This window comes from Saimiri boliviensis, chromosome 3 (assembly GCF_048565385.1).
Source record: "Saimiri boliviensis isolate mSaiBol1 chromosome 3, mSaiBol1.pri, whole genome shotgun sequence".
Lineage (NCBI taxonomy): Eukaryota > Metazoa > Chordata > Mammalia > Primates > Cebidae > Saimiri > Saimiri boliviensis.
Genome location: NC_133451.1, coordinates 180,739,916 through 180,767,440, shown reverse-complemented (window position 1 = coordinate 180,767,440; position 27,525 = coordinate 180,739,916). Strand labels below are relative to the sequence as shown.

The 27,525-nt window shown below is 43.3% G+C and overlaps 1 protein-coding gene and 2 pseudogenes across 1 annotated transcript; 2 read left to right on the top strand and 1 right to left on the bottom strand.

Moving 5' to 3' along the window:
- Positions 1-2,320: 2,320 nt before the first annotated feature.
- On the bottom strand, positions 2,321-16,485 carry LOC141583953 (uncharacterized). Its single transcript, XM_074395737.1, has 3 exons — positions 16,382-16,485; positions 15,678-16,323; positions 2,321-6,660 (listed from the first exon to the last, which is right to left on the bottom strand). The coding sequence occupies exons 1-3, from the start codon at positions 16,483-16,485 to the stop codon at positions 6,634-6,636; spliced, it is 777 nt and encodes a 258-aa protein (XP_074251838.1). The 3' UTR covers positions 2,321-6,633.
- On the top strand, positions 2,434-6,666 carry LOC101045045 (surfeit locus protein 6 pseudogene; annotated as a pseudogene).
- A 9,132-nt stretch (positions 16,486-25,617) lies between the features above and the next one.
- Positions 25,618-27,204, top strand: LOC101044176 (protein FAM98A-like; annotated as a pseudogene).
- Positions 27,205-27,525: the final 321 nt, after the last annotated feature.

Genomic DNA, 27,525 nt, shown 5'->3' with positions numbered 1-27,525 from the left:
ATGCGCCTGCAGCCCCAGTACTTGGGAGGCTGAGGCAGGAGAATTGCTTGAACCCAGGAGGCAGAGGTTTCAGTGAGCCGAGATTGTACCATTGCACTCCAGCCTGGCGCCTGGCGACACAGTGTGACTGTCTGGAAAAAAAAAAGAAAAAGAAAAAGAAATTTTATTAAGTATGTCACTGATATTTTTATTGAGGTTGCTTTATATCTGTAGATCATTTTGTGTAATACAAGTGTTTAACAATAATGGCAGTTTATTAATGATCAATTTTTAATTCTCATATCAATTTCTTTAATGTTTTTTAGAATATAATGTAAGGTGCTTCAAATTTTTTGTTAAATTTATTTGAAAGTATAGTTACTACAGTTATTGTAGATGGAGTTGTTTTTAAAATTTATTTTGAGATAGTTTCTAGTTTATACAAATGCTACTGACAGGCTGGGACTGGTGGCTCACGCGGGTAATCCCAGAACTTTGGATGGCCGAGATGGGCAAATCATGAGGTCAGAAGTTCAGGACCAGCCTGGCCAATATGGCGAAACTCTGTCTCTACTAAAAATACAAAAATTAGCCCTGAGTGGTGGTGTGTGCCTGCAGTCCCAGCTACTTGGGAGGCTGAGGCAGGAGAATTGCTTGAACCTGTGAGGCAGAGGTTGCAGTGAGTCGAGATTGTGCCACTGCACTCTAGCCTGTGTGACAGAATGAGACTTCCTCTCAAAAAACAAACAAACAAAAAAAACATAAAAAAACCCAACATTTATGTTAAATAGTACTAAGAAAACTGGTTAGTTTTATGCAGAAAAAAGTGGACCCCTACCTCTTTCCATATAAAAAATATGTCAAGATAGATTAATGACTTACTTGTGTCTTCAAGCTACAAAAATTCTAGAACACTTAGAAAGTACTCTTCTAAACACTGGCCTCTGGAATGAATTTCTGAATAACATCTTAAAAGTGAGTTCAACAGAATAAAAATTAAGACTTTGCATCTAATTAAAATAAAGAGCTTCTGAACAGCCAAAGAAACTTACCAACAAAGGAAACAGACATTCTAAAATATGAAATAAAATATTTCCAAACTGCATACAAGTGATTAATACATAGAATCTATAAGAAATTTAATTTGAAAAACTAGAAAAGTAATATAGATACTTCTCAAACAGACATAAGAGTTGACAATAAAAATTCAGAAAATGCTTTAACATCCCAATCATCAGAGATGTAAACGAAAATGACAGTGTGATACCATTTCACACCATTTAGAATGGCTGTTATTATCAAAAAGTAACATGTTGATGTGGAGAAATAGATATCATTATAACTGTTGGTGGGAATGCAATAAATTATTTTGAGATAGTTTGAGATAAATGCAATAAAATTTAGCCCCTGTGGAAAGCTGTTTGGGGATTTCTCAAAGAACTAAAACTAGAGTTCCCATTTAACCCATCACTTCCAAAGGAGAATAAATTCGTTTGCCAAAAAGACATCTGCACTCATGTTTATTGAAAATTTACAATAGCAAAAGACATAGAATTAAACAGGGTGCCTATAAATCTTAGACTGGATAACAAAAATGAGATACTTATGCAGCATGCAATACTATGCAGCCACAGAAAAAACTAATTTCCTTTATTGCAACATGACTGCAGCAGAAGGCCATTAATGTAAGCGAATTTACGGATTAGTAAAACAAATACCATATGTTGGAGGTATAAATTGGGTGCAGATGGAAACATGAAAATAAACACTAAAGAGGTAAAACTAAACGTGTAAAAAGATGGAAGAAGAAAGGGAGACAAGCACTGAAAAACTACTTTCAGGTGTGATGTACACTACTTGGGCAATGAGATTATTAAGTATCCAAACCACGACACCATTTAGTATGCCTGTGCTACAAATCTGCACATGTAGTCCCTGAATCTAAAATAGACATGATGAGATTTTTTTTTTGGTATAATGACATGTTTTTTAGTTCCAAGTTAATAGTTGGAATCAGCGGTGAAAGAATGATTTATTCCCTAAGGCATAGGGGTAAATGTTTCTAAACCAAGTCTCCCACATTTTCTAAGGTATCTTCTCCTAAAGCTCTTGGCCTATAGCCCAAGATATGTTTTATTCCCAAATGCGCAGTGAAAATAGATGACTGCCTCTGTATTTTTTATGTATTAACTATACACTAGACTATATAATTAATTTGTTACTTTTTGAGGAAAAGTGGTATGGGATTTAATCACATTTTCTTAAGAATGAACCACTTTTGAAAATATGAGGCTGTGAAAATCATGCTAAATTATTAAGTTAACAAAACCTTTTTCTTAAAAAAAAAAAAAAAAAGCATAGAAGTTGTATGACCATAGCCCAAGAATGATGAAACAGAGAGTGGGTTAAGATCACACTGCTGCAGGTGAGTCGTGGACTGCCCCGACCTCCGCGATGGCCTCTCTGCTCTCCAAGGACGCCTACCTGCAGAGCCTGGCCAGGAAGATCTGCGCCCAGTCAGGCCCGCAGCCGCGGGCGCGCACGCGGGCTGGCAAAACTCAAGGCTCAGAAACTGCAGGACCCCCAAAAAAGAAAAGGAAGAAAGCGCAAAAGAAATTCCGGGAGCGAGAAGAGGTTGCTGAGCACAAGGCCAAGTCCTTGGGGGAGAAGTCTCCAGCAGCCTCTGGGGCCAGGAAGCCTGAGGCAGACCAAGGGGAAGCAGCTTCAGCTTCCAGCTCAGCAGAGACCCCTGCAGGTGTCCTGGCCACAGAGCCTGAGTCTCTGTTTGCCCTGGATGTTCAGCGGCAGCGAATGCATGAGGAGATCCAAGAGGCCCGGGGCCAGGGCAGTGCCAAGGAGCTGTCCCCTGCTGCCCTGGAGAAAAGGCAGCGGAGAAAGCAGTAACGGGACCGGAAGAAGAGGAAGCGAAAGGAGCTGCGGGAGAAAGAGAAGGCCAGGAAGGCTGAGAAGGCCGCGGAGGCCCAGGAGCCAGTGGAGCCAATCCCAGAGGGGGCCGGCAGGGAGCCTCGGGAGCCGCCGGGGCTGATCTTCAATAAGGTGGAGGTGAGTGAAGACCAGCCGGCCAGCAAGGCGCAGCGCGGGAAGGAGAAGAGGCAGAGGGTGAAGGGGAACCTCGCGCCGCTGACCGGGAGGAACTACCGGCAGCTGCTGGAGCGCCTGCAGGCGCCGCACAGCCGGCTGGACGAGCTGCGCGGCCAGGATGAGGGGAAGACGCAGGAGCTGGAGGCCAAGATGAAGTGGACCAGCCTCCTGTACAAGGCGGAGGGCGTGAAGATCCGTGACGACGAGCGCCTGCTGCAGGAGGCTCTGACGCGCAAGGAGAAGCGCAGGGCCCAGCGGCAGCGCAGCTGGGAGAAGCGCACGGCCAGCCAGCGTGGTGGAGAAGATGCAGCAGCGCCAGAACCGGCGGCGGTAGAACCTGCGCAGGAAGAAGGCGGCCCACGCCGAGCGCCGCCTGCTCAAGGCCCGCAGGGAGGGCTGCATCCTGCCACAGGACCTGGAGCGCGCGGGCCTGACCTGAGCCTTTCCCGCCTGGGAGGTTCCCGGGGACCCTCTGAGTCCTTCATGGTGGCTCATCCCAGGATCTCCGCGGACCTCGGCCCCTCCATGTGAAGGGGACAGAGTCGTGCTCTGCTGAGTTGTGAGGGCTCAGGTCACCCGTGTGAAAGAGGATCTTTCAGCGTCATCCTTGAAAATGGGACCCAGGGCCTTCAGACCCAGGGAAACGGTGAGTCAGACTGGGGCCCGGTCTTTCACGGGCCTGAAAGCTTCCCCGAAGTTTGCAGGGTCAGGGAGGAGGGATGGTGGGGGTGGGCAGTCACTGCCTCTTCTCCCCTGCCTGTGTTCGCAGGAGCCACAGCACGGAAGAGAGTGGCCTGTATTGCCAGGCCACCTTAGCTCACAAGCTCACAAGAACGACCCTGAGGTGTAGCGTATGGGCACCTGGCACTCGGGAGTGGCAGGAGCATGTCCAGGCATGGGGCATCCTGGGGCAGAACGCCATGGCTCCTCCCCCTTCTCATGGCTTCTGCCTGTGGGGGTCTCATTCCTTTCTCTTCTTCACTGCTCAGAATTTAGAGGGAGGAAGGGAGCTGTACCTTCCCAGAGTCCATGCATGTGAGTTGGGCCATGTGCATTGGCCCAAAGGAAAAGAGAAAGAATAAAACTAGAGAGTGTGAGGCAAATGGAAGCTGGAAAGTGGGATGGAAGAATTAAATCCAAAGCCTCAGGCAGTCAGATGAATGCAGGTTGAATCAACTCTGGCGAATTTTAGTGGTATACGGATGATAAAGCTGTAAATAAAATTCTTTGGTTTCCGGTTATGAGACAAAGATTGTAACCGAAAAAAAAAGAAAGAAAAAAGATCACATTGCTGCAACCATTCCATCACAATCATTTATATATATATATATATAAAATGGGTCAGAAGGAATTTTTAGAATACTTTTACTGATTCTGTCAAAGTGTTATTTTATTTGCTTCATTCTTTTTTATTTTTTTGAGTTAGAGTTTCACTCTTGTCACCCAGGCTGGAGTGCAATGGCACAATCTTGGCTCATTGCAACCTCCGCCTCCCGGGTTGGCTAGGCTGGTCTCGAATTCCTGACTTCAAGTGATTTGCATGCCTCAGCCTCCAAAACAGCTGGGATTATAGGCATGTGCCACCCTGCCTGGCCCAATTTTAAATTAAAAACATTTCCAGCAATTTGATAGGCCTGAGATTTGAGAAAAAAAATTGTCTACTCATCATTCATCAACACTAGGTTTTGAATACCTTGTACAGAAAATTAAATAAAATTAGTTAACTTTCCCCAGACTTAATCTGATTAAAACAATATCTGGGTATTTAGAAACACCAAATTGGATGGGCACTGTGGCTCATGCCTGTAATCCCAGCATGTTGGAGGCTGCGGTGAGTGGAGCACAAGTTTAGGAGTTCGAGACCAGTGTGGCCAATATGGTGAAACCCTGTCTCTATTAAAAATATAAAAATTAACCAGGCTTGGTGCCATGCACCTGTAGTCCCAGGTACTCAGGAGGCTGAGACAGGAGAATCACTTAAACTCGGGAGGTGCAGGTTATAGTGAGCTGAGATCACACCACTGCACTCCAGCCTGGCAACAAAGCGAGACTCCATCTCAAAAACAAAAAAACCCCACCAAATTATGTGCCCTTAAAAGAGCTTTGAGATCCAGGGAGGGAGTTGTGTAACTCTTCTAATGCCCAAGATTGAGGAACATTCTTTTCAGAAGACAGTCTTTCATTCAGGTGGCAAACTACAGGACCCCTGTTCTTGGCTATATACCAAAAACTGGCCCACCAAACTTGGTCCCACTGAAAACTCTGAACTCTTCCTGTAATCATCCCAATCTCCTTTCAGCTACAGTCTGGGAGAGATCCTGCCCTTCCAGAGGTCTGGAGGAAGACACCCGTTTATAGCCATGCTGGCAGGCCTGCAGATATTGGCTCTTACTGTGGTCCCTGAAGCAGTTCCATGAGTCAGTTTTAGCTCTCTGGGCCACAGTGAATGGCATGTTCTGGTTATGTAGAAACCCGTACAGTGACCTTGGGAAATCCTCTCTGGTACTCAGTGAAAGTCAAACTCATCTACATTCTAATATAAAGCCTACCATAAGCAAACCCAAGTGCAGAAACCTGTCCTAGAGTCTGCCCTACAGAGCAAAGTCCTGAATTTACTGTGTCCAAAAATAAAATGGGAGTTACAACTACCCAATCCCCTTGTAACAAGCCAACTAAAGGTGGATTCATATGCAGACCCAGCAGCCTTTATGACCAAGCTACAACCCCTCTCCACTACAAACCCATAGAGCATCCCATCACCCTGGGGGCCCAACAAAAGATGAAACCAGTTTTTAAAAATTTGAAGAAGTGTTTGGTCCTTCAAATTTACAGACACCAATGTAAAAGTATATTGTGCCCATTCTCAATACTTCTATATTAACATAGCATTGGAAGTACGTGGAATAAAAATCAGTCAAAAAAACTTTTAAGTAATTGAAATTAAAGACAAAAAATAAAAGTTGTTTTTTGTAAATAATTTGATCTTATATAAAAAACCATGAATAGTACATTAAAACCTAATTAAAGTAGTAATTGTGCTCAATAAATTTGCAAAATAGAAAATTAACATACACATTATGGTTCCATACACTTTAAATAAACTGATAAAATAGAGAAAGAAAGCAATCTTATTTACCATAGCACTAAAATAATAACCAAAGCGCTTAAATATCTTTGAAATAAAGGATATATCAGTTAAAAAAAATTGAAAGAACAAAAATAAATTTAAAAACATTTCATGTCTATTGATTGATAGAAAATTGTTGAAGTGCCATATTATCTATAGTGATCTCTAGATTCAATAAACTATCAAAATACCAGTATTTTTTACAGTAATAGGAAATATAATTCTAAAACTCACATAGAACTACAATAAACTTTGAATAGCCAAAGCAATCTTAAAAAAAGAGAACGAGGCAGAAGAGCATTATACTTTACATATATATAGATGCGTCTGATGTACTCACTTGCACTCGCACCTACCTGGGAATCCGGCTGCCATCTCATGTCCCTTCACATTCCAAGGCTCTTTTCCTTGCTCCAGACAGGTGATCAGGTCTGGCTTAAAGGCAGCAATACCTGCTTTATTGAAAATTACATGGATCTTGCTAATATTCTTCAGTTAGCAACTTAGTAGTGTGCTCAGTAAAAAGAATGTAATAGAATATTCTTTTTTTTTTTTTTTTTTTGAGACGGAGTTTTACTCTTGTTACCCAGGCCGGAGGGCAATGGCGCGATCTCAGCTCACCGCAACCTCTGCCTCCTGGGTTCAGGCAATTCTCCTGCCTCAGCCTCCTAAGTAGCTGGGATTACAGGCACGCGCCACCATGCCCAGCTAATTTTTTGTATTTTTAGTAGAGACGGGGTTTCACCATGTTGACCAGGATGGCCTTGATCTCTCGACCTCGTGATCCACCCGCCTCGGACTCCCAAAGTGCTGGGATTACAGGCTTAAGCCCCCGTGCCTGGCCTGTTCTGTAAATTTTAATAGTGATTTTATGTAGTCTTTCTTTCACACTCTAAAGAGCAAGTATCTCTTACTTTTTTTAAAAAAACTTTCTAGGTAATAAAAATGTCATCCCATTTAAATAAGCATTTTCTTAATTCTATTTTGCATCGACCTAATAGACAACAGAGATGGAGCCTCAACATTACATGCTCTCCATCTCTACTAAGCACCCCAGCTTTTACCCAATAGGAATCTTGAGTATCCACACTTGCCCATGTTCCACAGCCACGAAGAAAACATTCTTAATATTGCAGTTTATAAATTTATAATGAGAATTATTGATGACATATAAGAAGCTATGATGTTGAGAATGTAGAGAAGATTCTGGTATATAGGACAGATAGTTTTCAAAGAACCTTGACTATTATAGGAACTAAAAAGCAGTTAAATTCATTAGGAAGAAAAAGCACAAGTAAGTAGAGCTTTGCAAGTACTAAATGCATGGCATTCCAGGAGGCAGAGCAGACACAGCTCTTAATCTGAGACGTGTTTAACTAAAAAAACAAAAAAACAAAATTCCTTTTTTAGGGGCAGAGCAAAGATGGCTGACTAGAAGCAGTGGTGATCAGAGGCTCCTACCAAAAAGAACCATAATAGCATGTGAATCTTGCACTGACACCTGAGGTATCCAGGTTCTCTCATAAGCACTGACTAGGCAGCTGACATGACCCACAGAGAGAAAGAGCAGTGTGGTGTGGCAACACACCTGAGAGCCACACAGGGCAGGGGATCCCCACTCCCGGGGATCCCCACTCCCCAGCCAAGAAAGTGGTGAGTGAGTGTGCTACTTAGCTGACACAACCATGCTTTTCCACGGAACTGTGCATCCCACGGATTGAAAGATTTCACTCAAGATCCCACTCCACCACGGCCTAGGGTCTCAACCCCAGAGCTGTGCAGATTCTCAGCAACCTCTCAGCTAAAATCTGCTTAAGCCTGATGAGTTCCCAGGGGAGGGATGACCAGCAACACTGCTATGGCTGCCTGCAGTCTAAGCCATTTGAGCTCCCTGGGGGAGGGGGAGCAACCAGCACTGGGATGATAGCTGCCTAACACACAAAGCTCCTTGGGCAGAGGAAGGGAAGGGCAACAGCCATCTCTATAGTGGCAGGCTGTGCTTTTCCCCTGCTGGAGCCAGGGACGCTGGATCGCTTGATCCCAAGAGGTGTCTCCCACAGCCCAACAAACCGGCTATGGCAGACTGCAGCCAGAGCACCTCTTCAGGCCTGACCATGACTCATCCCTCCTCACTGTGTGGGGCCTCCCTGCAGGAACTCCAACAACTCCAGCCAGTGGCTCAAGGACAGAACTCCAGTCTTCCTGGAGCTGAGTCCCTAGGGAAAGAGGTGACCACAGTCTCTGCAGACCAACAGACTTAGGTTTTTCTCCTACCAGTTCTGAGGAATCCAAGCAACCAAAGTAATGGGCTTACCCCCAGCAAAACACCCCCTCCACCAAGAAACAGTAAAAGTGCTTCATTAAATGGGTCCTGTTCCTTGTGCCACCCAATTGGGCGAGATAGTCCAACATGGGTTGTCAGAGATTCTTTACAGGAGTGTTCCCACTGGCATCCAATTGGTATTTCTTGACATCAGAGATTTCAGAGGAAGGAGGAGGCACCCATCTTTGCTGTTCTCCAGGCTCCTTGAGTGATATCTGCAGGTGCAGGAGTCAACCGGGATAAATAGGGCCTGAAGTGAACCCCCAGGAAACCACTGCAACCATATAGAAGAGAAACCTGACCATGTAGAGAAAAGTGAACAGAAATAACAGCAACAAAAAGGCCCCACAAGAACCCTATCCAAGAGTCAGCATCTTCAAAGACCAATACTAGACAAAGTCATGAAGATGAGAATCATTGAAAAAATGCTGAAAACCCAAAAGGCAAGAGTGCTTCTTCTTCTTCAAATGATCACAGTGCCTCTTCAGCAAGGGTGTGGAACTGGACAGAGGATGAGATAGGCAAACTGACAGAAGTAGGTTTCAGAAGACGGGTAATAACAAACTCCACTGAGCTAAAGGAGCCTTTTCTAACTGAATGCAAAAAAAGCTAAGAACCTTGATAAAGAGTTAGAGAGAGGAGCCACTAACTAGTAGAAACAGTTTAGAGAAAAACATAAATGACCTGACAGAGTAAAAAAATCACAGCATGAAAACTTCTTGAAGCATATACAAGTATCAATAGCCAAATTGACAAAGTGGAAGAAAAAATATCAGATTTGAAGACCTCCTTGCTGAATAAGGCATGCAGACAAGATTAGAGAAAAAAAGAATGTAAAGGAATAAATAAAGCCTCTGAGAAATATGAGACTACATAGAAAGTCCAAATCTACAATTGACTGGAATACCTGAAGGAAATGGGGAAAATGGAAACAAGCTGGAAAGCATACTTCAGGATATTCTCAAGGAGAACTTCCCCAACCTAGCAAGACTAGCTAACATTCAAATTCAGGAGATACACAGAACACTTCTAAGATACTCCAGAAGAAGATCAACCCCAAGAAACATAATAGATTCTTCAAGGTTGAAATGAATACACAAACACACACACACACACACACACACACACACACGCACACACACGCACACACACAATGTTAAGGGCAGCTAGAGAGAAAGGCAAGGTCACCTACAAAAGCACTACATACACCACTATCAGACTAACAGTGGATTTCTCAGTAGAAACTCTACAAGCCAGAAGATAGTAGAGGCCAATATTTAACATTTTTAAAGAAAAGAATTTTTAATCTAGAATTTTATATCCAGCCAAACTAAGCTTCATGAGTTGAAAAAGAAATAAAATACCTTCCAGACAAGAAATGTTTAGGGATTTTGTCTCCACCAGGCCTGGCTTGCAAAAGCTCCTGAAAAAAGCACTAAATATGGAAAAGGAAAAATGGTACCAGCCACTGCAAAAACACACCATAAAGACCAATGACAATATGAAGAAACAGCATCAACTAGTGTGCAAGATAACCAGATAGCATCATGATGACAGGATCAACTTCACACAGAACAATACTAAGCTTAAATGTAAATGAACTAAATGCCCCAATTAAAAGACATAGACTGGAAAATTGGATGAAGAGTTGAGACTCAACAGTGTGCTGTATTCAGGAGACCTATCTCATGTGCAAAGACACACATAGGGATGAAGCAAAATTTACCAAACAAATGGAAAGCAGAAATAAGCAAGGGATGGAATCCTAGTTTCTGACAAAACAGACTTTAAGCCAACAAAGACTAAAAAAAGACAAAGAAGGGCATTACATTATGGTAAAGGAATCCATTCAACAAGAAGAGCTAACTATCCTAAATATATATGTGCCCAATACAGAAACACCCAGATTCATAAAACAAGTTCTTGAGACCTACAAAAAGACTTAGATTCCCACACAATAATAGTGGGATACTTTAACATCCTACTGTCAATATTAGACAGATCAACAAGACAGAACATTAACAAGGATATTAAGGACTTGAACTCAGCTCTTGAGCAAGTGGACCCAATAGGCATTTACAAAACTCACCACCCCAAATAAACAGAATACACATTCTTCTCAGTGCCACATGGCACTTTTCTCAAATCAACCACAGAATTGGAAGTAAAACACTCTTCAGGCATGCAACAGGGCTAAAATCATAATAGTGTCTCAGACCACAGCATAATCAAATTAGAACTCAGATTAACTTACTCAAAACCACACATTTACATAAAAAATGAACAACCTGCTCCTGAATAATTCCTGGGTAAATAATTAAATTAAGGCAAAAATCAAGAAGTTAATTAAAACCAGTGAGAACAAAGACACAGCATGCCAGAATCTCTGGGACACAACTGAAACAGTGTTTAGAGGGAAATTTATATCACTACATAACCACATCAGAAAGCTAGAAAAATCTCAAATAGATACCTCAACATCACAATTAAAAGAGCTAAGGCTGGGCATGGTGGCTCATGCCTGTAATCCCAGCACTTTGGGAGGCCAAGGCAGACAGATCACCTGAGATCAGGAGTTCAAGACCAGCCTGACTAATATGTCAAAACCCAATCTCTACTAAAAAATAGAAAATTAGCTGGGTGTGGTGGTGGCTGCCTGTAATCCCATCTACTCAAGAGGCTGAGGAAGGAAGAATTGCTTGAACCCAGGAAGTAGAGGTTGCAGTGAGCCACAATCACAACACTGAACCCCTGCCTGGGCAACAGATTGAGACCCTGTCTCGAAAAAAGTCTACTGGCTAGACTGGTGAAGAAAAGAAAATAAATACACACATTAAAAAAAAATAAGGGAGATCTCCCACTGATCCCACAGAAATATAAACTATTATCAGAGGCCACTATAAACACCTCTATGCAAATGAGCTAGACAATTTAGATGAAATGGATGATTCCTTTACACATACACCCTCCCAAGACTAAACTAGGAAGAAGTAAAATCCCTAAATAGATCAATATAACAAGTTTTGAAATTGAGGCAGTAGTTAATAGCCTACTAACCAAAAACAGCCCAGGACCAGACAGATTCACAGCCAAATTTTTCAAGAGATACAAAGAGGAGCTGGTACAATTCCTTCTGAAACTATTTCAAACAACTGAAAAAGAGGGACTCCTTCCTAACACATTTTATGACACAAACAAAATTCTACTAAAATCTGGAAGAAACACGGCAATAACAAAAAACACTTCAGGACAATATCCCTGATAAACATCAATGTGAAGATCCTCAATAAAGTACTGGCAAGTCAAGGCAGGGCACAGTGGTTCACATTTGTAATCGCAGCACTTTGGGAGGCTGAAATGGGCAGATTGCCTGGGGTCAAGAGTTCAAGACCAGCCTGGCCAACATGGTGAAACCCCATTTCTACTAAAATTACAAAAACAAAGCAAAACAAAACAAAACAAAATTAGCTGGGTGTGGTGGTGGGCACCTGTAATCTCGGCTACTTAGGACGCTGGGGCAGGAGAATCACTTGAACCCAAAAGGTGGAGGTTGTAGTGAACGGGGACTGCACCATTGCCCACCAGGCTGCGCAACAAGAAAGAAACTCTGTGTCAAATAAACAAACACTGGCAAACTGAATCCAGGAGCACATCAAAAAAGCTTATCCACCATGATCATGTTGGCTTCATCCCTGGGATGCAGGGCTATTTCAACATATGCTAATTAATAAACATAATTAATAAAATAAACAGAACCAAAGACAAAAGCCACATTATTATCTCAATAGATGCAGAAAGCCTCTGATAAAATTCAACTTTTTTGATGTTAAGAACTTTCAATAAACTATGCATTGATGGAACATATCTTAGAATAATAAGTGCTGTTTATGACAGACCAATAGCCAGTATTATATTGAATGGGAAAAAGCTGGGAACATTCTCTGTGAAAACCAGTCCAAGACAAGGATGCCCTTTGTCACCACTCCCATTAAACATAGTATTGGAAGTTATGGCCAGGGCAATCAGGCAAGAGAAAAAAAAAGTACTCAAATAGATAAAGAGGAAGTCAAATTGTTTCTGTTTGCAGAAGACATTATACTATATTTAGAAAATTTCATCATCTCAGCCCAAAAACGCCTTAAGCTGATAAGTAACTTCAGCAAAGTCAAAAACAAAATCCATATGCAAAAATCACAAGCATTCCTATAAGCCAACAATAAACAATCAGAGAGCCAAATCATAAATGAACTTCACAATTGCTACAAAACGAATAAAATGCCTAGAAATACAGATAACAAGGAATGTGAAGGACCTCTTCAAGGAGAACAACAAATCACTGCTCAAGGAAGTAAGAGAGCACACAATCAAATGGAAAAACATTCCATTCTTATGGACAGAAAGAATCAACATCAGGCTGAGCACAGAGGCTCACGCCTGCAATCTCAACACTTTCAGAGGCGGAGGCTAGTGGATCACCTGAGGTTGACAGTTCAAGACCAGCCTAACTAACATGAAGAAAACCAATCTCTACTAAAATACAGAATTAGCCAGGTGTGGTGACGCATGGCTGTAATCCCAGCTACATGGAAGGCTGAGGCAGGAGAATCACTTGAATTGTTTGAACCCGGGAGGTGGGGGTTGTGGTGAGCTGAGATCATACCACTGCACTCCAGCCTGGGAAACAAGAGAAAAACATCATCTAAAAAAAAAAAAAAAAAAAAAAGTCAACATTATAGAAATGACCATACTGCCCAAATTTGTGGATTCAATGCTATTCCCATCAAACTATCATTGATATTCTTCACAGAATTAGAAAAAAAAAAACACTTTAAATTGCATATGCAACCAAAAAAAAGCTTGTATAGCCAAGACAATACTAAGCAAAAAGAACAAAGATAAAGGCATCACACTACTTGACTTCAAGCTATACTACGAGGCTGCAGTAACCAAAATAGCATAATACTGGTTCAAAAACAGACATGCAGACCAATGAAACAGAAAAGAAATCTCGGAAATAACACCACATCTACAACCATCAGATATTAAACAAAGCTGACAAAAATAAACAATGGGGAAAGGATTTTCCCTTCAATAAATGGTGCTTAGAAAACTGATTAGCCATATACAGTAAACTCAAACTAGACCTCTTCCTTACATCATCTACAAAAATTTACTCAAGATGAATTAAAGACTTGAATGTAAAACTCAAAACCATAAAAACCCTAGAAAATAACCTAGGAGGTCGGGCACAGTGGCACATGCCTGTGATCCCAGCACTTTAGGGGGCTGAGGTGGGCAAATCACCTGAGGTCGGGAGTTTGAGACCAGTCTGAACAAATTGGAGAAACACCATCCCTACTAAAAAAAAAAATTAGCCAAGCGAGGTGGCACATGCCTGTAATCCCAACTACTTGGGAGGCTGAGGCATGAGAATCAATTGAGCCTGAACGGTGGAGGTTGCAGTGAGCTAAGATCACATCATTGCACTCCAGCCTGGGCAACAGGAGCAAAACTCTGTCTCAAAATAAATAAATTAAAAAAATAAAATAAATAAAAATAAAAATGAAAAGAAAACCTAGGAAATACCATTCAGGACATAGGCATGGGCAAAGACTTCATGACAAAAACGCCAAAAGTAATTGCAACGAAAGGCAAAATTGACAAATAAGATCTAATTAAAGAAAAGAGCTTCTGCAAAGAAAAAGAAACTACTATCAGAGTGAACAGGCAACCTATAGAATGGGAGAAAAAGTTTTGCAATCTACCCATATGATAAAGGTCTAAGATCCAGAATTTACAAGAAACTTCAAAAGATTTACAAGAAAAAAAAAATCTCATCAAAGACTGAGCAAAAGATAAACAGACACTTTTCAGAAGACATTTATGCAGCCAACAAACATATGAACAGTAGCTCAACATCACTGATCATTAGACAAATACCAATCAAAACCACAATGAGAACTATCTCACACCAGTTAGAACGGTGATTATTAAAAAGTCAGAAACAGTATATACTGGTGAGGCTGTGGAGAAATAGGAATGCTTTTACACTGTTGGCGAAAATGTATATTAGTTCAATCATTGTGGAAGACAGTGTGGTGATCGTCAAGGATCTAGAACCAGAAATATTATTTGACCCAGCAATCTCATTACTGGGAACATACTCAAAGGAATATATATCACTCTACTATAAAGACACATGCACACATATGCAATGGTTTATTGCAGCACTATTTACAATAGCGAAGAAATGGAACCAACCCAAATGCCCATCAATAACAGACTGGATAAATAAAATGTGTTACATATACACCGTGGCATACTATGCAGCCATAAAAAGAAATAAGATCATGTTATTTGCAAACCACCATGACACACATATACATTTGTAATAACGCTGCACATTCTGCATATGTATCCTGGAACTTAAAATAAAAACAAGTATTCAATATTTTATCATTTCCAGGTGTGATGGCTCACGTCTATAATCCCTGTACTTTGAAAGACCAAGGCGGGTAGATCACCTGAGGTCGGGAGTTCGAGACGAGCCTAACATGGAGAAACCCCGTCTCTACTAAAATTACCCGAATGTGGTGGCACATGCCTGTAATCCCAGCTGCTTGGGAGTCTAAGGCAAGACAATCGTTTGATCCTGGGAGGCAGAATTTGCAGTGAGCTGAGGTTGTGCCATTGCACTCCAGCCTGGGCACCAAAAGAGAAACTTCATCTTAAAAAAAAATTATTATTTGTTTGTTTGTTTTGTTTTATACACAGTCTCTGCCACCCAGGCTGGAGCGCAGTGGTGTGATCTTGGCTCACTGTAACCTCCGCCTCCCAGGTTCAAGCAATTCTGCCTCAGCCTCTGAGTAGCTGGGATTACAGGCACCCGCCACCATGCCCAGCTAATTTTTGTATTTTTAGTAGAGACGGGGTTTCACCATGTTGGCTAGGATAGTCTCTATCTCTGGACATCATGATCCGCCCGCCTCGGCCTCCCAAAGTGCTGGGGTTACAGGCATGAGCCACCGTGGCAGACCTATGATAAATCTCTTAATATATACCTCCCACTGGTTCTGCTTCTTTGGTTGAACCCTGACTGATTCAGTTATATTTTGAGAAGCATGCACACCAGATCAAAATGCTTACCCGATTAAAAAGGCCACAATAGCTCGGAGAGCCTCCTGCGTGGTGCGGAGGTGACTGGGCTGCGGACCCCTGCACAGCTAGAGGGAAAACATGCTGTTCGACCGTGCGGCCGCTGGCTTGTTGTACAGGTGGAATTACCTGAGCCAGTAGCTCTCTGCAGGCAGTGACGGCGAACAGCCGGCTAGTACCTCCGTGGACGAGCTTGATAGGGGATCCCATGGTGGCCAAGTAAGAGGCAGCTCCAGAAAGCAGCTCCCAGCGAGAGACGCAGAAGCTGAGTGGTCTCAATTCCAAACACGGTACCGGGTTCATTTTGTGGGGCTGGCCGGACAGCGGGTAGAAGCCAAACAGGGCAAGTTGCGGCGAGGTGGGGCACTGCCCCACCCAGGAGGTGCGTGCGACCGACCGGAGGCCCGGGCGTCTCCCGCTCTGGGGCTTGAGTTCGGATACATCGCTCCACCCAAGCCCTCTGCAGTCCGCAAAGCAGCGGATCCTCGCAGGGCTGAAAAGCCTCAGCGGCGGCCGGCCGGGGCGGAACAGCGGCTTCGGCCTCGGGCCGTCAGCGGAGATGCAGGCGGAAGCCGGAAGCCGGAAGCCGGCGGACGCCCGGAAAGCCCCAGTGCCCGCGGGAGCGAGCCGCCCGGCGCTCAGTAAGACGCGGAATGGAACGCGGGGAACGGCAGGACCGTGCGCCGCCGCCGCACCAAGCCCAGCGGGCCGAGAAACTCTGGCTCCGGCGTCCGGCACCCAGAACGTCGGCGACAGTGACCAGGAAGGCTCCGCTCGGCGGGCGGCAGGGAGCCGCCATCGCAGAAACCGGCCTGATTTTCCTGAGTAAATAAAAGACCAAAAAAAATTATTATTAAGAAAGCCATTTCTGGCCGGGCACGGTGGCTCACGCCTGTAATCCCAGCACTTTGGGAGGCCGAGGCGGGTGGATCACGAGGTCGAGAGATCGAGACCATCCTGGTCAACATGGTGAAACCCCGTCTCTACTAAAAATACAAAAAATTAGCTGGGCATGGTGGCGCGTGCCTGTAATCCCAGCTACTCAGGAGGCTGAGGCAGGAGAATTGCCTGAACCCAGGAGGCGGAGGTTGCGGTGAGCCGAGATCGCGCCGTTGCACTCCAGCCTGGGTAACGAGAGCGAAACTGTCTCAAAAAAAAGAAAAACAAAAAAAAAGGCAGGCACAACACAAAGTCTCTTACACTTGGCACTCTTGTCACGACACAGATACTTTTGGCACAGATGAAGACAACCAATCTCCATCTTAAAGTATCATAATCTTTGCTGGCTTTTTAAAGTTTACAGAGAAAACAGAAAGCAGCAATATCTGACTAAGTTTGCATTTATTTATTTATGTATTTATATGGAGTCTTGCTGTGTTACACAGGCTGGAGTGCAGTGGCGCAATCTGTGCTTACTATAACTTCTGCTTCCCAAGTTCAAGTGATTCTTCTGCCTCAGCCTTCCAAGAAGCTGGGATGACAGGTATGTGCCACTATGCCTGGCTATTTTTTTTTTTTTTTGCATTTTTAGTAGAGATGATGGTTCACCATGTTGGTCAGGCTAGTCTCGATCACCTGAACTCAAATGATCAGCCCACCTCAGCCTTCCAAAGCACTGGGATTATTGGTGTGAACCAACACACCAGGCCTTATATCTGTATTTAAAAAACAACATGTACACATGTACTAATAAAATGTTATTAAGCAGGTACTATGTGCTCAATAAGATTTTACAGAGCAGTATAACACATTATGAGATTTAATTTTAATAACATTCTATGTGTTGATATTAAATGTTCAATAATTCCAAATATTTAGAAAAAGAACCCAGAATTTTTATGTCTTATCCTGTTTCTCTGTTATTGATTTAAAAAAAAAAAAGAATAAAATCTAAATGCAGAAAGATGGGAGTCATACAGAAATGAATAGTTTAATATAATTTACAAAATTTTGTATGATGTTTATATTCACTTTTTTGTGACTTGTGCAAGATCTGCAGGACAGAAAACAAGTTGCTAAATAGAATTTCTCTGCAAGCACTAATTTTAAAGTTAACAATTTAAAAATGAGACCCTAAAATGCATACTTTATGTTTCTCATTTATCTGCTTTTTGGTTTCAGAAAACTCTGAGCACCAGCTCTAAAAGCAGAACAAGATTCATCGCTCAAAACTCTGATCTCTTCTATTCAGTTCCATGAGGTGACTTTAAGGTAGGGCCAGACCTAAATAAGGCCTCTAAAAAGGGTGAATCTGAAAAGGTCTGGGGCAGGGAGTGGACCCTATGTAGAATTCAGTTTTCTATGCCACTGAGTGTATTTTCAGTTCTGAGTGTTTTTCCTAAACTTACCTAAGAGAAATTTAAATTGCAGAGTTTGTGTAATTTAAATCTTTTTGTGCCACTGCCCTGTCAATTTCATGTCATATACTAATAAGCAATTGAAACAAATCACTTTACTAGGATAATTTTATTAGGAGGCCGAGGCAGGCATTCCAGACCAGCCTGGCCAACATTAAGAGAAACTCAGTCTCTACTAAAAAATACAAAAATTAGCTGGGTGTCGTGGTCTACACCTGTAATCCTAGCTACTGCAGAAGCAGAGGCAGGAGGATCGCTTGAACCCAGAAGGCAAAAGTTGCAGTGAGCTGAGATCAAGCCACTGAACTTCAGCTTGGGCAACAGAGTGAGACTCCATCCTCACACTCACAGATAAACAAAGAAATACAAATAATCGTAACAACTCTTCTGTTCATAAATATCCCCTCAGGTAAAAACATCAGAAGTCAGAACAATATAAAGAAAGTGAGGGCCAGGCGCGGTGGCTCACGCCTGTAATCTCAGCACTTTGAGAGGCTGAGGCAGGTGGATCACCTGAGATTGGGAGTTTGAGACCAGCATGACCATGGAGAAACCCCATCTGTACTAAAATAAAAATACAAAATTAGCCAGGCCTGGTGGCGCATGCTTGTAATCACAGCTACTCGGGAGGCAGAGGCAGGAGAATCACTTGAACCTGAGGGGCAGAGGTTATGGTGAGCTGAGATCACACCATTGCACTCTAGCCTTGGCAACAAGAAAAAAAATCTCTCTCTCTCTCTCTCTCACTCACACACACACACACACACACACACACACACACAAATAAAAAGAAAGTGGCCCAAATAAAGCCCAAGATTTTGCACACATCTATTTATTGTACTCACCATATAATGCATAATTCAACTTTTTATCCAGTTGCTAGTATAGACTAAAAATTTCTGGAATGTAGGGACCATGTCTGCTTTATTTATTTTTCTAATGACTATATGAAAGGAAAGCAACTGATTTATGTGTTTGAGTCTCTAGATCTCCTCCTGTTTTTCACTCAAGTACAAGGAAACTGGAGAAACTCTCGTTTGGGTGCCAACCAAAAACATTTCTTCTATGAGGTGAGGAACAAACACGGAATGAGTCATTTCTCTTAGACTGGGACAGAAGTAGAATTAACGACTCTTGTCAACCTAATAAAATTCTGCTCTGGACATTCTCAAATAACTCAAAGATGCCTAGGTGATTGTGATAAGGTTCCCAGTGACCCTGTGCTGGTGGCCCAATGATATGACAGGCAGGAGAGACTCAGGCTGATTCTTTTTTATTTTTCTGGTTTTTATTTTTTTATTTTTATTTTTTATTTTAAGATGGAGTCTCTCTCTGTTGCCCAGGCTGGAGAGCAATGATGCAATATTGGCTCACTGCAACTTCTGCCTCCCATGTTCAAGCATTTTTCCTGCCTCAGCCTCCCAAGTATCTGGGACTACAGGTGCACACCACCACGCTGGGCTACTTTTTGTATTTTTAGTAGAGATAGGGTTACATCATGTTGGCCAGGTTGCTCTCAAACTCCTGACCTCAGGTGATCCACTCGCCTTGATCTCCAAAGTGCTGGGATTACAGGTATGAGCCTCCGTGCCCAGACGATTCAGGCTAATTTCAAATAAAACATAGATCTCCCCTGGTAGCGCTCTAGAACTGGGATTACCTGTCATGATAAGCTAGCTCTTGGGTAAAATGAAGGACAAGAATATTCTACTCCAGCCGGGCGTGGTGGCTCAAGCCTGTAATCCCAGCACTTTGGGAGGCCGAGGCGGGTGGATCACGAGGTTGAGAGATCGAGACCATCCTGGTCAACATGGTGAAACCCCGTCTCTACTAAAGGTGCAAAAAATTAGCTGGGCATGGTGGCGCGTGCCTGTAATCCCAGCTACTCAGGAGGCTGAGACAGGAGAATTGCCTGAGCCCAGGAGGCGGAGGTTGCGGTGAGCCGAGATCGCGCCATTACACTCCAGCCTGGGTAACAAGAGCGAAACTCCGTCTCAAAAAAAAAAAAAAATTCTACTCCAGTATCACATTTTTACTCATAGCTATAGTTGTGGTTATGGCTCTGGATACTTTGCAGTCTTTATCTTATCACTCCTAAGATGCTTGTTTACACTTACAGATTCTGCCATCAGATTCTATTTACCCTTGGAGCTACTCACAGAACTGTAGCAGGTTACTGAACAAGACCTGAAAAGCTCAAAGAGCCACACTTTCAAAGGGGGCCTTTAAGATCTCTGTGCTGACATCCTGCAATGCAGAAAATGCCTCCTCTTAGTTTTCTGTATGTTTTGTATTTAAATCCTGCCTTGTCTTGTAAATACCAGGCAGAGGCCACAACTTATGTGCATATTCTAGGTGCGATTAACCTCTCTCTGCATTTTTGGTGTTACAGCAAGTAAAGTACAATCAAAAGAAAGATCCCCTCACATCATGTCCGTGGCTAACAGAGAAAGACTCTGTCTTAAAAAAAAAAAAAAGTGGATTTGTGGCCGGGTGCAGTGGCTCACGCCTGTAATCCCAGCACTTTGGGAGGCCGAGGCAGGTGGATCACGAGGTCAAGAGATCGAGACCATCCTGGTCAACATAGTGAAACCCCGTCTCTACTAGAAAAATACAAAAAATTAGCTGGGCATGGTGGCGCATGCTTGTAATCCCAGCTACTCAGGAGGTTGAGGCAGGAGAATTGCCTGAACCCAGGAGGCGGAGGTTGCGGTGAGCCGAGATCGCGCCATTGCTCTCCAGCCTGGGTAACAAGAGCAAAACTCCGTCTCAAAAAAAAAAAAAGTGGATTTGTAAAAGCAGAAAAAAAGACAACAGAGTGAACTGATAAAAAAAGTTGTTTCTCATCCAGACATGATGGCTCATGCCTGTTATCTCAGCATTTTGGGAGGCCAAGGCAGGTGGACCATCAGAGGTCAGGAATTCAAGACCAGCCTGGCCAAAACGGTGAAACCTGTCTCTTCTAAAAATACAAAAATTAGCTAGGCATGATGGCAGGTGCCTGTAATACCAGCTACTTGGGAGACTGAGGCAGGAGAATCACTTGAACCTGGGAGTTGGAGGTTTCAGTGGGCCAAGATCACCATTGCACTTCAGCCTGGAAGAGGTGGGTGGATCATGAGGTCAGGAGTTCAAGACCAGCCTGGCCAAAATGGTGAAACCCTGTCAGGAGATCCAGACCATCCTGGCTAACACAGTGAAACCCAATTTCTACTAAAAATACAAAAAATTAGCTGGGTGTGGTGGTACACATCTGTAATCCCAGCTACTCAGGAGGCTGAGGCAGAAGAATCCCTTGAACCTGGGAGGTGGAGGTTTCAATGAGCTGAGATCATGCCACTGCACTCCAGCCTGTGTGACAGAGCGAGACTTCATTTCAAAAAAAAAAAAAAAAAAAAGAAGCCGGGCGCGGTGGCTCAAGCCTGTAATCCCAGCACTTTGGGAGGCCGAGGCGGGTGGATCACGAGGTCGAGAGATCGAGACCATCCTGGTCAACATGGTGAAATCCCGTCTCTACTAAAAGTGCAAAAAATTAGCTGGACATGGTGGCACGTGCCTGTAATCCCAGCTACTCAGGAGGCTGAGGCAGGAGAATTGCCTGAGCCCGGGAGGCGGAGGTTGCGGTGAGCCGAGATCGCGCCATTGCACTCCAGCCTGGGTAACAAGGGCGAAACTCCGTCTCAAAAAAAAAAAAAAAAGTTTCTCAGGCAGTCTTTATTTATTTCTTATTATTATTATTATTATTATTATTATTATTTGCTAATCTTCTCTGTATTGTACCAATTGTGTGTGTGCTACTGAAGTGAGCACCTTTTTTTGGTCATTAGTTATTAGTTTATTATAAAAGAGACATGAAAATTATTTACATGATGAAAGATTTCAGAACTTCAGTAGAATGGGCTGCTTCACGTTGATGCCATTTCAATAGTGATTTATTACAGTCTCTGTACTTTCCAAGGATGTCACCGTCTCTAAATAGGAAAGAATCCTTGTCTCCTAAAACTACTTTGGTTCCTCCATATTTTGGGAGAAAAACTTTATTTCTAACTTTCACACTAACTGGTTGAATCTCTCCACCCTTTCCTTTAGAACCTGATTCAACAGCAACTACTGTTGCTTGCAACACTTTTCCTTGAGATTTTTCTGGAAGCATAATGCCTCCTTTGGTTACAGTTTCAGCAGCATTCCTTCCAAGCAATACTTGGTCAAAAAGTGGAAGAAACAGGGAAGTCTTCTTTATTGAAAGAAATAACTTTGATTATGGATTAGCTATACATCACTAAGGGTTCGGGTATATGATATAGTGTCTTCTGTGACATTATTAGTTTAATTTATACATACTTGTGGCAATCATGAACAGTTTCAAGAGATAGGTAGTTGAAAGGTGGAGAAAGACATAACTGTGCTCTCATTTTAATGTCTCTCTGTGTTTGATAACTAAAAGGACTTTCATTCCTCAGATAAGATCTCAAGACCTAGATTTATAATTGGAGGCTGCAGATTTAGGTCCAAAATGGGTGGAGTAGCAGCACATGCTACCTGCACATTTGAGCATTTTAGCAAGAGGAGAAAAAGGAAAGTGGAGATTCTCATGTCTGCATGTCTACTAAATGCACTCATGTTACTCTAATTGCGTTTCTAGGACCCATGAGCTCTCAATCTGTTTCAGGTCTTATAATGGAAGAGTCAGTGAAAGAGGTAAAATGATTGACTGCTCCCCTGCAAAGTGTGTAGTAATCTCATCTAGCCTCTCTGGAAGTGACTGTAGAGGACTATAGATACCAAACAGGCAGAGACATAATTCTGCCTGCATGTTCAGGAGACAACATGCACTTTACAGCGTAAGTGTAAGTTGATGTAAAGCCTGAAAGGGAAAGGCCCCTCTAGAATAAAGCTTGGTTGAAACCTTATGTGTTTATGTCATGTTTTCTAATTCTAGACAGTGTTTGGGAAATACAGTTACAAGAAATATTTTCTCCAGCCCCAGGAAAACTCCACAATAACACGACTGATAGAAAACAAAACTGAAAGGCCAGGTGCGGTGGCTCACACCTGTAATCCCAACATTTTAGGATGCTGAGGTGGGCAAATCACCTGATGTTGGGAGTTTGAGACCAGCCTGGCCAACACAAACCCCATCTCTACTAAAAGTACAAAATTAGCCAAGTGTGGTGATGCATGCCTGTAATCCTAGCTACTTGTGAGGTTCAGGCAGGAAAATCACTTGAACGTAGGAGGCAGAGGTTGCGATGAGCTGAGATCAAGCCATTGCACTCCAGCCTCAGCAAAAAGAATGACATTGTCAAAAAAGTAAAAAGGAAAGCAAGCAAGAAAAAATAAAACAAAACTGTGGGCCAGGTGTGGTGACTGATGCATGTAATCCCAGGACTTTGGGAGGCTGAGGTGGGCAGATCACAAGGTCAGGAGTTCAAGACCAGGCTGGCCAACGTGGTGATGCTCTGTCTCTACTAAAAATACAAAAATTAGCTGGGCATGTTGGCGTATTCCTGTAACACCAGCTACTCAGAGGCTGAGGCAGGAGAGTTGCTTGAACTAGGCTGTGGGAAGCGGAGGTTGAAGTGAGCTGAGATCATGGCACTGCACTCCAGCATAGGCTAGACTTCTCAAAAAAAAAGACGCTGGGTGTAGTGGCTCACCCCTGTAGTCCCAGCACTTTGGGAGGCCGGGATGGGCTAATCACCTGAGCTCTGGAGTTCAAGACCACCCTGACCAACATGGAGAAACCCCGTCTCCACTAAAAATACCAAATTAGCTGGGCACGATGGCGTATGCCTCTCAAGACAGCTACTTGGGAGGCTGCAGCAGAAGAATCACTTGAACATAAGAGGCGGAGGTTGTATTTAGTCGAGACTGTGCCATTACAGTCCAGCATGGGCAACAGGAGTAATAGAGAGGTGGGGGAAAAGGGAAAGGAAGGGCAAGGGAGGGAAGGGGAGGGGAGGGGAGGGGAGGGAAGGGAAGGGAAGGGAAAAAACAAAACTGTATGATTACAAAATTAAATCTGACTGTATTATAGTCAATCTGCTTAAAAGACTGCAAAGACAGAAAGATGGTCATCATAATTAGTCCACAAGTAGAAAAACATGCAGAACCATGTCATACATAGTTCATTCTAAATTCACCTTGTAACTGGGGAGGCCATGCATGTATGCTAATTAATATTTAATGACAAAATAAACTTTTCACAGCTTCATGACTGGAGGTAGTTTTGCAACTAGAAGCCCGGTGCCTGCTGAAGGTAGGCTTTCACTTTTCTACAAAAATAGTTGATTATGGTGCTATCTTCTTGTCTATGTACATTTTAAATCAATGGCTCTCTATTTCCTGAGCCCTGGGCTCCAGCATTCTTGCTTGCCCTCCCCTGGGGCTTAGGGTACTCTCTTGACTCCTAACATTTGCAGTTGAGGCACATTCCACAGCACAGAGCACACAGCTGACAACTCACAACTTACGTGAACCCCAATTGCCAGAACAGCACGCCAGTGTCACATCAGAGATTACAGTCTGAGCTGCAGGAGGAGAGCCTGCAGGCCCCCTGAGTAGAATTGCATCTGCACAATAATGGAAATGGGACTAGTGTCTCAGCTTCCATTTCTACTTATAATGGTGATGAAAAACATACTGCTGGATTTCAAGCAGTAGTCTGGATAGAGATAACTCCAAGAGTTCTCACTGTGACAGCCCACCTCATTCACAGACACAAAGGGAAACAAATAGGTCTTCTAAAAAAGATATCTAAAGCATTGGAGATAACAACAGCTCTCTGCCGGGCATGGTGGCTCACACCTGTAATCCCATCCCTTTGAGAGGCCAATGTGAAAGGATCAGTTGAGGTCAGGAGTTCAAAATTAACCTGGCCAACATAACAAAACCCTGTCTCTATAAAAAATACAAAAATTAGCCAGGCATGATGGTAGGCGCCTGTAGTTCCAGCTACTGGGGAAGCTGAGGCAGGAGAATCACTTGAGCCTGGGAGCTGGAGGTTGTAGTGAGTCAAGACTGTGTCACTATACTCCAACCTAGGTGGAAAACAGCTCTCATTCTGAGAAAGATTACACTGAGGGAAAAAAAAAGTTAAAAGCATCTTAAGAAAAAACTCAGATTAGATATAAGATTGATCAATTCAGCCAGAAAATATTTCTCATAAAAAATTGCTCTCTATGTCCGTGTGTTCTCATTGTTCAACAGCCGCCTATGAGTGAGAATATGCGGTGTTTGATTTTCTGCTCTTGTGTCAGTTTGCTGAGAATGATGGCTTCCAGGTTCATCCATGTCACTACAAAGGACGTGAACTCATCGTTTTTGATGGCTGTGTAATGGACACAGGGAGGGGAGCACTACACACTGGGGTCTGTTGGGGGAAAATGAGGGAGGGACGGGGGGCGGGGAGGTGGGAAGATATAGCATGGGGAGAAATGACAGATACAGGTGAGGGGACGGAAGGCAGCAAACCACACTGCCATGTGTGTACCTATGCAACAATCTTGCATGTTCTTCACATGTACCCCAAAACCTAAAATGCAATTAAAAAAAAATTGCTCTCTAGAGAAGAGAGGAGCCTGAAGACTCGGAAATTTGAATACCACAGTAGCATGGAGTGTGACCTCATGGAAACTGACATCTTGGAGTCGCTGGTTGATCTAGGTTACAAGGGCCCATTGTTGGAAGATGGAGCGCTCTCTCAGGCAATCTCTGGTGGAGCCAGTTCCCCTGAGTTTACCAAACTGTGTGCTTGACTGGTGTCTGAATTGAGTGCTCTGTAAACTAGAGGAAAATGTGCAAGCAACTAACAGTCCGAGTGAAGCTGAAGAATTCCAGCTTGAGGTAAGTGGGCTGCTAGGGGAGATGAACTGCCCGCATCTTTCACTGACAGCTGGCGATGTGACCAAGCACCTTCTCATTCAGAAGAACTGCCTCCTCTTGCTCACATACCTCATCTCAGAACTAGAAGCTGCCAGAATGCTCTGTGTGAATGCTCCTCCAAAAAAGCTCAAGAAGGAGGCGGTAGTGAGGTCTTTCATGAGTTGAAAGGCATATGTATTGCTCTAGGAATGTCCAAACCTCCAGCTAATATAACTATGTTCCAGTTCTTCAGCGGGATTGAAAAAAAATTAAAGGAAACATTAGCAAAAGTTCCACCCAAGCATGTGGGAAGGCCTTTACTGAAGAAGCCAATGGGACCAGCCCACTGGGAAAAGATAGAAGCAATTAACCAAGCCATAGCCAATGAATATGAAGTCTGGAGAAAGCTGCTAATAAAACGTTTGGATGTCACTGTACAGTCCTTTGGCTAGTGTGACAGAGCTAAGAGTCAGACAGAAAAATTAGCCAAGGTTTACCAGTCAAAGCATTAGGTCTTATCCCCTAAAAGTACTATTTCTGTTGCCCATCTTTTGGCTGCAAGACAGGACTTGTCAAAGATTTTGAGGACAAGCAGCGGCTCTATAAGAGAAAAGACTGCCTGTGTTATCAATAAGGTGTTGATGGGCAGGGTGCCTGACAGAGGTGATAGACCCAATGAAATCGAACCTCCACCCCCAGAGATGCCACCATGGCAGAAGAGGCAAGATGGCCCCCAGCAGCAAACAGGAGGCCGAGGAGGAGGGAGAGGTGGCTATGAACATTCCTCATATGGAGGATGAGAAGGTCACTAACAAGGAGGCAGGAGAGGTGGACGTGGTGGCTATGACCATGGTGGCCGAGGGGGAGGAAGAGGAAATAAGCATCAAGGAGGCTGGACAGATGGAGGGAGTAGAAGAGGAGGTGGCTACCAAGATGATGGTTATCGAGATTCAGGTTTCCAGCCAGGTGGCTATCATGGTGGCCACAGTGGTGGCTATCAAGGCGGAGGTAATGGTGGCTTCCAGACATCTTCATATATAGGAAGTGGATACCAGGGTGGTGGCTACCAGCAGGATAATAGACACCAAGATGGCGGGCATCATGGTGATTGTGGTGGTGGTCGTGGAGGGCGAGGTGGTTGTGGAGGGCGAGGTGGTCGTGCAGGTCAGGGAGGAGGCTGGGGAGGAAGAGTGAGCCAGAATTATCACCAAGGGGGTCAATTTGAACAGCATTTCCAGCATGGAGGTTATCAGTATAATCATTCTGGCTTTGGACAGCGAAGGCATTATGCTAGTTGAGGCTACTGAACCTTACATTTTGCTAGAGCTCAAGTAATAGAAATAGTTTCAGAATTCTGAATTCAGCACCTATTTTGAATTACTGTGAGACTGCAGGTGGCAGGCAGATTCCTGCTTGGCATAAGCATTTGTAGGTCTTCATTCAATTCTTTTGGATTTTTTTATTGGACTTACATAATGCTGTTTATTTGAGAAACACGTACCATCTCTCATTTCTATGAAAATTTTTTAAAAAGGTGATTAAAATTGTCTTTAATTGACCAGTAGACTAATTCCACAGTCAGAACATGCATACTTTTTTGAAGAAATTACTTGAACAAG